The 12,373-nt window shown below is 49.2% G+C and overlaps 2 protein-coding genes across 2 annotated transcripts in view; one reads left to right on the top strand and one right to left on the bottom strand.

The window, feature by feature from the left end:
• Positions 1 to 11,696, bottom strand: part of LOC8042925 (zinc finger FYVE domain-containing protein 26) — a 207,899-nt gene extending 196,203 nt beyond the window's left edge. The window contains exon 1 of the mRNA XM_029966725.4: positions 11,371 to 11,696. Coding sequence (XP_029822585.3) covers positions 11,371 to 11,427 — 57 coding nt within the window. The 5' untranslated portion in view covers positions 11,428 to 11,696. The remainder of the gene's footprint in view (positions 1 to 11,370) is intronic.
• LOC115312866 lies at positions 60 to 1,073 on the top strand. Its single transcript, XM_029971806.2, has 2 exons — positions 60 to 274; positions 362 to 1,073. The coding sequence occupies exons 1-2, from the start codon at positions 60 to 62 to the stop codon at positions 1,071 to 1,073; spliced, it is 927 nt and encodes a 308-aa protein (XP_029827666.2).
• Positions 11,697 to 12,373: the final 677 nt, after the last annotated feature.

The following is a 12,373-nucleotide window of genomic DNA, read 5'->3' as shown; positions in this document are numbered from 1 at the left end:
TTTGGCGGTCTTGTGAAGTACGACAGGCAACGCTGGTTTGGGGGGGAGCGGCCATTGATATGGCGTCCGTTGTAGTCGCTGGTCCTAGTGCTGCTGCTACCAGCCTCGTATGGACTAAGAGTTTAAGCAAGATCTCGCAGGACTTCAAAACCGACAAGGTTAACGAGTACTACGCCGCCCGGAAAACGAGCGACCGTAACCGGCGGCGTAGTTACAAGTTCGTAACGGAAAGTTACCTTGAGCCATCGTCGCTGGAAACGACATGTCTTAATGGGTGAGTTGACGATTCCACATTAGCGATCGCTGGTCGTTAAGTAGCCTATGGTTATTCTCTTTTAACGCCCGCATATTGCGTACGCAGGAATGCGACCGCCGTCGTTGTGCGCGGGCGGTGCTACCGAAGCCAAAGGAAGACCGGTAAGCCGTACAGCGTGTCGACAACGATCGCTGCGGACGGCTCTATTTCGGAGTGCAGCTGCCAGTGCGCCGCAAAAGAAGGCCTTTGTAACCACGCCTTAGCCCTTCTGAGGCTAATCGTGCTCCTTAAGGGGCAGGGGTACACGGAAGCACCTCCCGAGGTGACGTGCACGGAGCTGCCGCAGCAGTGGCGTCGGCCCCGTGGTTCGCAAATCTGTGCTGCCAGCGTCGCGGAACTGGATTGGAGAAGTGCACGGGAAGGAGGACCTTCAAAAGCACAGGGGTCAAGGCTGTACGACGCCAGAAAACGACCAAGAGACCTGGCAGGCATGCAGCAGGCCATGCATCGCCTGGGAAATGACCTCGGCAACCTCGGGGACTCCCCTTTTGCCAAACACCTGCGGACTGTGCAGGTACTGATCACAGCGTCGATGTTTGGACAAGTCCCCGAGGGCAGCCCCATCTCCTACCAGCAACCACTCACGCCACACGGGTTTATGGTGCATGTCAGCCCGAACATTGCTCCCTGTGGCAGAGATGCCTCAAGCACTGCACTGCCCAGCTGGCCAGTGCTTTTCCCCCTGTCGGACACTTTCGGGCCTGGTGCACGGAGCCTCAGTGATGCTGAAAGGTCACTTTTTAAGGTATTGTTCTAGCTTGCTTTATCGTCACATACCATATTCAGTGATCAAAGAGTATAATACGGTTCATGCCTTGGTGGGTACTGAAATGAATTAGTACATATGAAATAGAGATATTTCACAATCTAATGGGAAAATTTGCATCAGTGAGTACCTTCAATGAGACCATTAACAATAGCTGAAAGTAAGGGTCATGGTAGTTTTCATGACCTATCCACTTTTCACCAGACAGTCCCTGCACATTCCTAACCGCAAGTTACTGTATGTGTTTTCGTTTCTATTGATTTTATTTTTGTTTTTTAGTGTCAAACAGAAATCCCGCAAATTTCTTTCAAAACCTCGGGTTGTGTACGTAACCTCAAAACACAGTGTCACAAAAAACAAATGGCAGAGAACAAGCTGCCATAGGAGGTGTGAGACAAGATGGTGGCGCCGCCGTGTCTTGGCGGAGCTATCTAACAGGACGGCTGGCTGCAAGAGCGGGTAGCGATCCCATTGCGTACACAGTGAGCGGAACACCGAAATGTCGAAAACGAGGTTTTGCTTCGTGAATTGTGCACATTATTACGAACACTTTTTTGCCCAGAACGAAGGTTTTTAGTTTTTCGTCACATAAAATACTTCAAAGACGGGCAGTACTGCAGAAATGGGGAACAACTGAATCGTGCGTCAGCATTCCTCGGCTCAGCCGCTAGTACTAAAGCCTCTGGATTCCTGTGTAGCTCCCGATTAGTATCCGATGAAGCTGCTTCATGCCAAACAAACAAAAGCCATGTGGCATGCACCAGTGGAGGACCACCTTTTCTTTTGTAAGGGCACCAGGGCCGGCTTGCTAGAATCAGCGTCTCAGCTGAGACTGGGTGAAAGAAAGCACTGCCAAAGCCAGCGCACGAGCTGAGCGGAACTCAAGTCCCGTCTCAAGACGCTCGCGCGCCCCAGCCTTTGCAGTGCTTTCCTTCGCCCAGTCTCAGCTGAGACGCTGTTCTAGCAAGCCGGCCCAGGTCACCTCGGTTCCAACCTGCTGACCGGGGACCGCTTGTCTATCGTCTTGCCTCGAGGCCACGAAGGTAGCTATCAAAAAGGCAGGGACTGCTTCTGGTCAGCCCTGGGAAAAGTAACCCAGCACGAGCCTCGAGGAGTAGGGTGGATCTATACCAGAGGGACGTTTATCGAAGCACCCTATCGAGGAGCAGTTTGGACGCCGCCTCCAATCTCTTTTGTAGTCACTGCAGTAGCACATTGACACTAACCATTTTGCAGAAGCGATGAGACTTGAAAACACGGAGCCACTAATTCGTACGCAGGCGAAAAACGTGCAAACTCAAGAAGCTACCTCATCTTTATGTCCAGTTTCTCATACATTACTGCGTCGACAGCGAATGAGAAGCGACCAATTAAAATGGGAACGAAAACTACTTACGTTCAATATTGTAATCACAAGGATCCATGAATTTGTCATGTGGTAACTGTTGAGCTGTCGGATGCACAACCAATTTGTAGAAGCATGTTTCGGCGAACCACTTTGCATCAGACTCATCGAAAACACACAGAGATAAGCAGAGAAGCACGCAGAAAGTCGTGGACAAGCAATCTACTTACGTTATGTTTGTAATCAAGCACTGACTCGCTCCTGAATATGTAGTAGCTGTCGAGCTGTCGCCGGACGCGCAACCAATTTCTAAAAGCATGTTCTGGTAAACCAGCGTGCCGCAAACTCATCATTCAAAAACGGAAACAGATAAACAAAGGAACACGACGGAGTGAAGGGGGCTCCAACTCAATCCAGGAGATGCAGCGCTGAATGCAGATAGGTTTTTGAATGCCAAGGAGATGCTTTGACACACACTGAGGACCTTGAGTGGGAAGACTTGTGCTGCAAGTCGTGGATGGAGCATGTGCATACTACAAGGTGGGAATGGGAGTAACTCGGTGCTCATCCACTCCGCTGGTTTGGCTCCCGCAGTGCAACGCCGATGCAACCATTGGCGGCGAAGCGGCGCGTCCTCTTAGGTGCCACACGCTTCCTATAAATATCTTTTAATCCCCCTTACTACAAATCTCCAATATATCTAATAAACAAAAAAAAAATTCTCCTTGCTTAACTGACCTCCGAATTTCTGCTTGGGTCTAACCATCTCATAGAAATCAAGGAGCACATGGTGTCTTAGCCCCGGTACAGAGGCTCCCGACTATATCCAGCCTTCAGTTGCCCATTATCTTGCCTTTGTCCACTTAGGAGCTGGTTCTCACTCCGGACCAAGCAAGCCAGCTTGAGAAGAACAGCCGGCAGCAGTCAAAGAGCGCTACATGGAAGGCTGCTCGCACCAACAGACTCACAGCGTCCACCTTTGGAGCAGTCCTGATTAGAGAATCGTGGACTGATGTCGGGCTTCGGAACCTCACTGAAGAGAAGGACTTGTCTCAAGTCAGGGCAGTCAAGTGAGTGCTTAACTTTTCTATGCAATGTAACTCTTTTAGAAGGTACATTACCCAGATATTTTGGTCTTCCTCAGAGGAGAGTAGCTTGGCTATGCATGCATGCAAAAATTCTCGCATTGAATCAAAGCTTTTATTTGGTTCGTTCAGTAGCAGCTTCCTCGATTCCAAAGGAGCGTCTACTGAGTGATCCAAACGGCAGATGGAGCTCTCAAACGGTGACTCTAGATATCAATGTTGATGTTCGAAGCTATTAAGCTGTACCAGGGCCTGCAAAAACACTGCAACCGGCAGAGTGCAAAACCTACCAACTTGTCGATCAACAGAGCGGAGATTAACACTAACGGTCCTATAGACCAATTCATGTTCACAAACAAACCAAAGCGCCCCTAGCGGATGCCACCGGTGCCGCACATGCGCAGTGGAGTGTGAGCAAGAAGCATGCCGTCCCATAAACAAACCATTTGCTATATAAGGTTGTCGGTGTCGGTGTGAGTCCCCATGCTGTTTCTCAAGCGTTGGAATTGTTGATTCTACGTCTTCCTGGCAATGTCTGACTACTTCACGGCCTCAGTGAAATTACCGAGGCTCATTACACTGCAAAACTTTGCATGAATATTGCGACATGCGGCGATTCATTCTGTGTGGACGCCGCCGACTGTAATGTATGCCTTGGAGTGCCACTTACTTGACCAAGATAGAGCATGCTGCTTTGTCGCCACAAATCATTTGTCCGAATGCCTGCGAAACCGTGACACCGTTCGGCATATCCAACGCTGCGGCGCCTGACAACTGCACGCAGCGGCGCGTAGTTGTCAGCACTTGGAAAAGGCTGTTTGCAACTGACAACCGCTTAGCAGATAGATTAAGAAGGAATACCATAAGCACATACATAGGTTGCATTGACGTCACGTCGCATATTTTTGGCCTCCATGTAAGAGGAGGAGAGGGAAGCTGCTTTTGTAAGAATTTTGAGTGACGGGCTAATCTTCTATAATTTTCTGGGGGGAGAATAGCGACGACTGTGCAAATCCGGGAGGCACAAAAGGGAGCCCTGATAAGAGCGGAGCTTCTTCTTGCCCTCCTCTCTGGTGATCATCGTAGCACCCTTTGAATGACGTCACGTGCAACCAATGTATACAAGCCGCGACTCTGGGCCACCGGCGCGTGCGAAGGGCTCGCGCCGCAATGCACAGTTGTCAGGCGCCGCAGCGTTGCATGTGCGTCAGCTTCGCAAACATTCGGACAAATGATTCGCGGCAGCAAAGCGGCGTGCTGTATGTTGGTCAAGTAAGCGGCACTCGAAGGCATACACTACAGTGCAAGTCAACGAAGCGAGTGCGAGCGGCCAAATCACAGCGCACTCGGCTCTCGCGTCGCGATTGTTGATTCAGAGCTCCGCCTACCCCTATGACATGTGCGCGGGTATTCTTAAACGGCTCGTCTCGACTGCGCGTGGGTCAAATTGAACCAAAATGAACAGCTAACAGCGCGACAGGAATCGGTAGCAACGGCGAGGGACAGCTTCTCTCACAATTCCTCACGTGCGGGCCGGGGTGCTTGGGGGATTTTGCAAAAGGTCTATTCAGTGCACATTGTTTATTTGCAATGTCAATTCATGTTGTCATGGCAAGCGAAATGACCCGAAGAAAGACGACAGAAGCTGACGGTACCTTGCCGGCTCTCCTTCGTAATCGCTGTCTAGGCTTAAGTGACCCTGTGAAGGCTATCTTCAGCTCTTTAGGCCATCAGGGTAGGCACAAAAAGACATTGTAAAACCTTTGTCACACTTCAATGATTCACAATAAGGCTATGAAGGATCATGTGCAACATTTGACAAATATAAGTCACGTCTAAATAAAAATTGGCCTTGTCATTGCCTCCCCCACTCCTTCCGCATTTGCGACGCGGCAAATGCTTAAGCCTAACCGCAATGCGTTGACGAGAAAGGCACTCTCCCACAAGTTCACCTAACCTGATACACCACTGCAGTAAATCGTTGCCGAACTTGTTCATCTCGATTAAACGAGTTGCAGAACACATGCCCTCACTCGTCACGACCACAGTCTGCACGAGAATCCAGTCCGTTCAGTTTCGGCGCCTAGTTATGTTTGGTGTCCGGTTGCCTTTGGCGTCTCGTATGACATTTGGCATTTCATATAGCGTTCGGCATTTGTGCATCTGTCACACTTTCATGCCCTAATAGCCGAGAGGTCAACCTGCGAGCTGGTAGGATCATTTGGCAGTTCCGAAAACAAACAGTAGAATGTAGCCATCAAAGAGAGGATTAGCAGATGATCATAAAATGAAACATAAAGAGCCGTTGAATATTCGTTCCCAAAACAGTCGGAACCCAGACCTGTAATGTTTTGTCCTGCCATCTTCTGTAACAGTGCTGGTCGTGCCCTTTGCCTATAATCTTTTTTTTTTTTTATCTTTTTTCAGGGGAGCAGGGATTGTTTATTTTCTATTCTCTCTCTTGGGAGTGAAGATTCCTGATAACAGCATTTTTGCTGTACTTGTTTATTTCAGGCATGGTATCACCCAGGAGCCCCATGCCGTGATGCACTATGAAAAGACTCTGCGGTCTCGTGGTCACCAGATCCAGACTACCTGCTGTGGCCTCATGGTGAACCCCTCTTCGCCATGGTTGGGAGCGTCCCCAGACAGGCGCGTTTTTGATCCAGCCGAGACACCTCCTCACGGGGTTGTCGAGGTCAAGTGCCCTTACACTATGTGGAACTGTGCCACTCCCGACTCTAAGAGCTTTTTTGTAGTAAAGGATGCCGCAGGTGTGTACACGCTAAAGCGTGACCATAGCCATTACTACCAGCTATTGGGACAGATGGCCCTTTCTGGCGTTACCTGGGGAGATTTTGTGGTATATTGTCAGAACTTCTTGATCATAGAACGGATTCGATTTTGCCCTTCTAGTTGGATTAAGTGCAAGGAGGTGCTCGACAAGTTTTATTTTGAGACTCTACTACCCTATCAAGTGGGTAGGTCAGACCAGAGAGAACCTCGACCTGGTCAAGAGGGTGCTAGTTAAGTTACAAGAATAACTGACAGAAAGCAAAAAAAGTATGGTGCAGAATAGGCTATGCTTGCTACCGACAGAAGAAGCATTTATTAACGAAACTCGACGGTTGGAGAGCCTTTGGCCATGGCATAACTGTCCATGCAACCGTTGGGGCTTGTCGGCGATTGTTTACACTGCCAGTTGGGTACACGCCTCAACCTGCTTTGGTAATTTTTGGTACCTTTCTTAGTGTATTTCCGAGAACACTGTGTACTGTTGTCGAGACCATGAGGTTTCATTCATTTCGCATCGATTTAAACTACAAAAATATTGGGCAGTAACTAAAAAGAATCTAATACAGGATAAGAGATTGTTCCAACTTGCAACATGGGCATTTATTGACAAACTATGACAGTTGCAGAGCCTTTCCTTATTGCATAACTGTCCAATCAACCGTTGGGGCTTGTCGGTGAATGTTTCCATTGCCAGTTGAGTACACGCCTCGACCTGCCTTGGTCATCTTTGCTACCTTTCTTAGCGTTTTTTTCGAGAACATTGTTTGTTTGTTATCGAGATCATGAGCGTTCATTCATTTCGCATCGATTTAGCCTACAAAAATATCGGACAGTAACTAAAAAAAAACTAATAGAGAATAAGAGTGTTCCAACTTGCAACACGGGCATTTAATGACAAGCTACGGCAGTTGCAGAGCCTTTCCCCTTTGCGTAACTGTCAGTGCAGCTGTTAGGCTTGTCGGCGAATGTTTGCACTGCCAGTTGGGTACACGCCTTGACCTGCCTTGGTCATTTTCCTTGCTTAGTTTATTTTCAAGAACACTGTTTGCACTGTTGTCGAGACCATGAGCCTTCATATTGTTTGCTTTGATCTTGTTTGATTTAGGGAACTGTTAGCAGTCTATAACGTAATGTGCACCAGCCCAGCTGTATAAATTTTGTGAATTATTAGCAGTGCAGCCTTTGTAAATAAAGTTATATAAGGAGGTATAAGTCTACCTCATTTTTTTGTTTTGTTTAGTTGAAACTTGAAACGGCAGAGGAATAAAGCATGAAGGCACGCTGTTTCAGTGCATACCTTGCATTCAAATACTGTCTCTTTATTCATGACAAAAGACTATTCACAAAGTGGCAAAGCATTTACCTCACACTGACATTTACTTACTGAGGGTAGACAAATCACTGTAGAAAGAGGAGCTTTTTCTAAGAGAGCCAAATGCTTTAGTCATCGGAGGCTTTCATCAGAGGACTTTGGAAGTTGGTGAGAGCCACGCAAATCGCCCACATTTCGCTGACAACTGGAGCAAGTGAAATCTGAACCGGCCGGTCAAATATGTGGAAATTCTTAATCCTTTGAATTCGTCGTTCCACGTGTATGCGGAGAGAAGCGATCTGTTCCGTCTCCTTTACCTCTTCAGTCGTAAAGTAACCTTTACGAAGGAATGGGGGTATATTCAGTCGAACATTGATTTTTTTCAGCATCTCCTCTATCCTAAAACCCTTATCAGCCATCACTGAGTCGCCGTCATCAAAGGGCAGCTTGAGGAAACCACTTTTTTCTACACATTCCTTGTCTGACATTGAACCAGTGAACAGCTCAGATATGAATGTTACTGTCCCATCGGGAGAAATGCCGATCAACCCCTTAAACGTGTTTGTAGATTTATATGGAGAAAAAGTAGCCGACTGCAGCACGAGCGAGCTGGAGGCTTCGCACTTTACCTCGGTTGCATCTAAGATGACCCTTGTCGTTGGGTAGCGATCTTTAAATGCAGGTGGCATTGCGTCATCCACAGCCTCCCTTGGCAGCCACAGGTGCTGCTGACCAAGGTGTAGATACACATAGCTTATCCACGTTATACACACCTTTGACACTGTAGCCTTAGAAACTCGAAAGCGGTAAGCAAGATCTCTTTCAAAGAGTCCAAGACGAAGGCGGACGAGTAGCAAAAAGAACTGCTCAGCGGGAGACAAAATCGAGCGCCTTCCGGCTTTTCTGGCTTTGTCACTGTAGGTGGTGGACCAAACTTTTACATTCTCGCCGTCCTCACCTGGGTCTAAGAACCTTAAAAGACGCATGAAGTGATCATGGCTTGGAAGGCCGGTGTAGAAGAGTACATCAGCTGGGCTGTCCTTAAAACAATCGATGCAAAATCTGCGACTTGATTTTGCCTCTAGTGTTTTACACTGTTGTAGCGCAAGCTCAAGCTCTCTTCGGCACTTACACAGGGCATGCTTAGTTTCTTTAAGTTCTGCTTCATGTTTCTCTAAAGAGCTACACTTGGCGAGAGCGGCCTGAAGCTCTGCTTGGGCATGATGCAGGGTGTCTTCAGCTTGTGTTAACTGGTCTTTGCACCTGTTCAGTTGAATCTGCAAGTTTTTGATAACCTGTGCTTGGGATGCAGCCTGTTCCTCCAGCCGTCGTAATTCAGTGATGGGCACCAACTCAACTATGGTGTAATCTGTAGGGAGGTTGGTGGCAAAAGTTTCAGTCCCGTCCATATCGGTGGCGTCGTCGGCCATCGAGGAGTCGCAGGTTGCAACTGAGGCGGCGGTCGTGTTAGTGATGATTTCAGTGCCGTCTTCATTAACGGCGTTGTCAATGTCAGCGGCAGCGTTCACTGTGTTGTCGATCATGTCCCTTGTGTTCTCGTCGGGAGCACTCTCCTCAACGGAGACAGCGTAGCTGGTTTCGTTTTCGTCAGAGTCGACGGCGGCGTTCATTGTGTCATCGACCATCGCGTCCCCTCTGTTTTCGTCGGCAGAACTGCCCCTCAACTGCGACATCATAGCTGGTTAGGTTTCCGTCGACACTTTCGTTAACGGTCGTAGCACTTGTTTTAGCTTTGCTGGCGACGCCGTCCGCGCTGGTGTAGTCTGTTGCACCTTTTTCCGCTGTGGGAATCTTGGGTGTCGGTGGCATCCTTTGAAGGGGCGCCTTCCTTGGGGGTCTTTTCGCTACGTTAAATGCAAACACGCTTGGCACAGTATCTTGTTTTAGGAACCGATGGCCACAAACAATATTTGACAGGTAGTCTTTTTCTTGAAAATGTGCTGAACACACCTTCGTGAATTTCGAAATGGTGAAGTGCTTTCCCTCATCTCGTTTGATGGCAATCAACCATTTTCTTCGTAAAACAGGGTTGCTCGGAAAAGCAAAGAAAGACACCTGGAAAACAAAAATTATAACAGATGTTAACTAGGGCTCAGCGGAACGAAGCTCATGTTTCAAAGTAGCGGTGTAGCGCATTTTGAAGTTCTACGCATATACGCGAAACTTTTTCACGAAGCAGTAATCTCGCGTGCCTTATACTTCGTCTCAGCTTAGCATGGACTATTGTTGGCCGCACGTGCTATACTCCGTTTCACCTTATGTTGTACCGCAGCGAAGGCTGGAAGCGCGAGCTCATAGCGTTGACAGCTGCCCTTACTGCACGAGAGCTCGTGCCGCCGAGATCTGCCCCAGAGCAAGGAGCTCGCGCTTACAGCTTTTCCTGCGGTACAACATTAGGTGAAACAGAGCTTAAAAGCGACACGTCGGCGGCTGCGCGAGCGCCCGTGCAACGCAAGCGCCAGTTTAAGGCTACCGTCTCGCGCTAGCACAGCCTCTGGGGTCAGTCCATGCTATACTTCGTTTCACCTTATCTGCGAGCTAAACCAAAGCTAAAAGCGCGAGACCAGCGCTTTTTGCGTTTCTCCCCAGCTCGCGCGCTCGAGCAAAGCCTGAACGCCTGGAGCTTTCGTGCTCGCGCTTCCAGCTTTGCCTTCGCTGGCACATAAGGTGCAACGAAGTATAAGATGAGACGATAGACTAATTAGCAAAACAAAACGTCTCACCTTGTTTCCGTGATCATCCCTTACGCCTCTCTGCTTACAGAGGGGCACGCAATCGTACGAGTAGAATCGAGCGGGGGCTACAGCTGCAGGAACACTCGCTGCGCACCCGCTTCCATCTGTCGCCCTATCAATGGCGGTCGGCGGTTGCCAGCGTGTTGCCAGCAGCGCCCGCGCGTTGTTTTGAAATCCTGCCGCTAGATGGCGTGGAATTTGTGGATCGGTCTATTTTAAATAAAAATGCATGTAAAAAGTACTTTTTATAACGAACAACATATTGGCTATATCGAACTTTTCCCCCCAGGAAAGCTGCGAAAACAGGCGCAAACAATGGTCTTCTAGCCTGTCTCCCCCCCCTTTCCAAGAAAAGGTAGGAAAGAAACAAAATTTTAAAAGCTCAAGCTGCGAACAAATTGAGCGAAGAGAAGCGATTCAGGAGGGAGGAAGCTAAGAAACTTCCTGCACGCACGCACAGAAAAAAAAATCTTTTCATCCCAAAGCAGTTGCCCACAAAGAGAAGTGATTCAGAAGGGAGAAAAGCTAAAAAAATAAACTGTGCATGCATGCAAAAAAAAAAAAAAAAACTTTCCAGCACTTTGTTACAAGGTGGAAGCGAAGAGATGAAAAAGAAAAAGAAGCTCTTGCCTTACAACGAACGCATCGTGGAAGTTCGTTGTAAATGGTTTTTGCTATATCGAACTACTTGCTATATCAAACTGGTCGTAGCATTTTCTACTGTTTGTTATAAATGGGTTTGACTGTGGCTGCTAGTTCATTATAACCGACTCTGTTATAAGTGGGTGCGATGGTACTTAGAAACATTTGAATTGGAGTAATGTTAAAACAAGTCATTGGTTGATAGTGGGAGGCCAGTTTCTGGGAAGTAGACAGATAAAAAATTATATGATATTGTTTTAACTGCGAAAAGCGACTGTGAATGTCGAGAAAAAATATTCCTAGAATTTCCAGGGCGCACTGACCCGACTTTAGAGAAACAAAGTGTGCGTGCCTGGGGGTCTTGTAGAGTGAGTGCCACAAGGGGGTCTGGGACCAGGTGCAGCAGCATGAACAGCCGGGTCCTGGCCCTCTGGCCCACCTCCTCGTAGCGGGACAGGGAGCCCTTCAGCTCCCCCAGGCACAGCCTCAGGGCCCGCAGGTGCAGCAGGCAGAGCTGCCGCGCGACGGCGCACTCGCCGCCCAGGCGGCCCGCGGCATGGCCGAGAAGCAGCGCTGTCTCCCTGGGGCGACTCAGCAGAACCTCCTCGAGGGCGGTGATGCAGTCGGGCGACAGGTCCTCGCCCAACGGGCTCGCACCGCGAGAGTATGCCAGGTACAGTTCCTGTCGTGTGCGGGGAGGGAAAAGTTTGAGAGAGGCGCGCATATAAAGCCTCCAACGGGTGCGCGTCCCATTCCACCCACAGTCTCAAAGTGGTTTCGAAGCGGCAATAAATGACGTCGCGAAAGCCAGGCTGTCACACAGGTCCTGGCCGTCAGGCGTTCCATAAAAGAAGACTGTGTTGCCATTGTCGTCCCAACTGCCTCCGTGTCAAGAGGAAAACGTGTGCCATGTCCACCACCGCGCGACATTGCCGAGGTCGTAGCCGGAAACGACACTTGCACGACGTTCTCGATCGAGGGACCACTTTTGAGGACGTGGTAAATGTGCCAGTCGGAGATGCCTTCCAGGGTAGGATTTTTGCAATGAGACCGCCCGTACTACAGCGCCCGTCTTCGACTCGTGGCCCAAAAAGTGGTCCCTCAATTTCTGCCCGACGACGTCGTACGAGGCTTGTTGCCAGTCGCGATCCTGGCAGAGCACTAGCAGCGCCGGTTGATGTGGCGGATTCTGCTACAGGTCACTCTCCAGTGAAGGCAGCCACAAGTTAAGACGTCCCGACGACGCTCGCTCCCGCTTTTCGCCAGCATTGTACGACGAACTGCCGGGATCGCGACATCCGACAGCGGAACACTCTGGCTTCGCTTGGTGCGCCTATGGGGCCACTTTGGGGTCC

The sequence above is a fragment of the Ixodes scapularis genome, unplaced genomic scaffold (genome assembly GCF_016920785.2).
Source record: "Ixodes scapularis isolate PalLabHiFi unplaced genomic scaffold, ASM1692078v2 PGA_scaffold10__122_contigs__length_95168666, whole genome shotgun sequence".
Lineage (NCBI taxonomy): Eukaryota > Metazoa > Arthropoda > Arachnida > Ixodida > Ixodidae > Ixodes > Ixodes scapularis.
This window is presented reverse-complemented; position numbering and strand designations above follow the sequence as displayed.

Coding starts and splice junctions, on each gene's coding strand:
- LOC115312866 (XM_029971806.2), top strand. CDS start 60: ATGGCGTCCGTTGTAGTCGCTGGTCCTAGTGCTGCTGCTACCAGCCTC. Junction 275..361: donor GAAACGACATGTCTTAATGG/GTGAGTTGACGA, acceptor TTGCGTACGCAG/GAATGCGACCGCCGTCGTTG.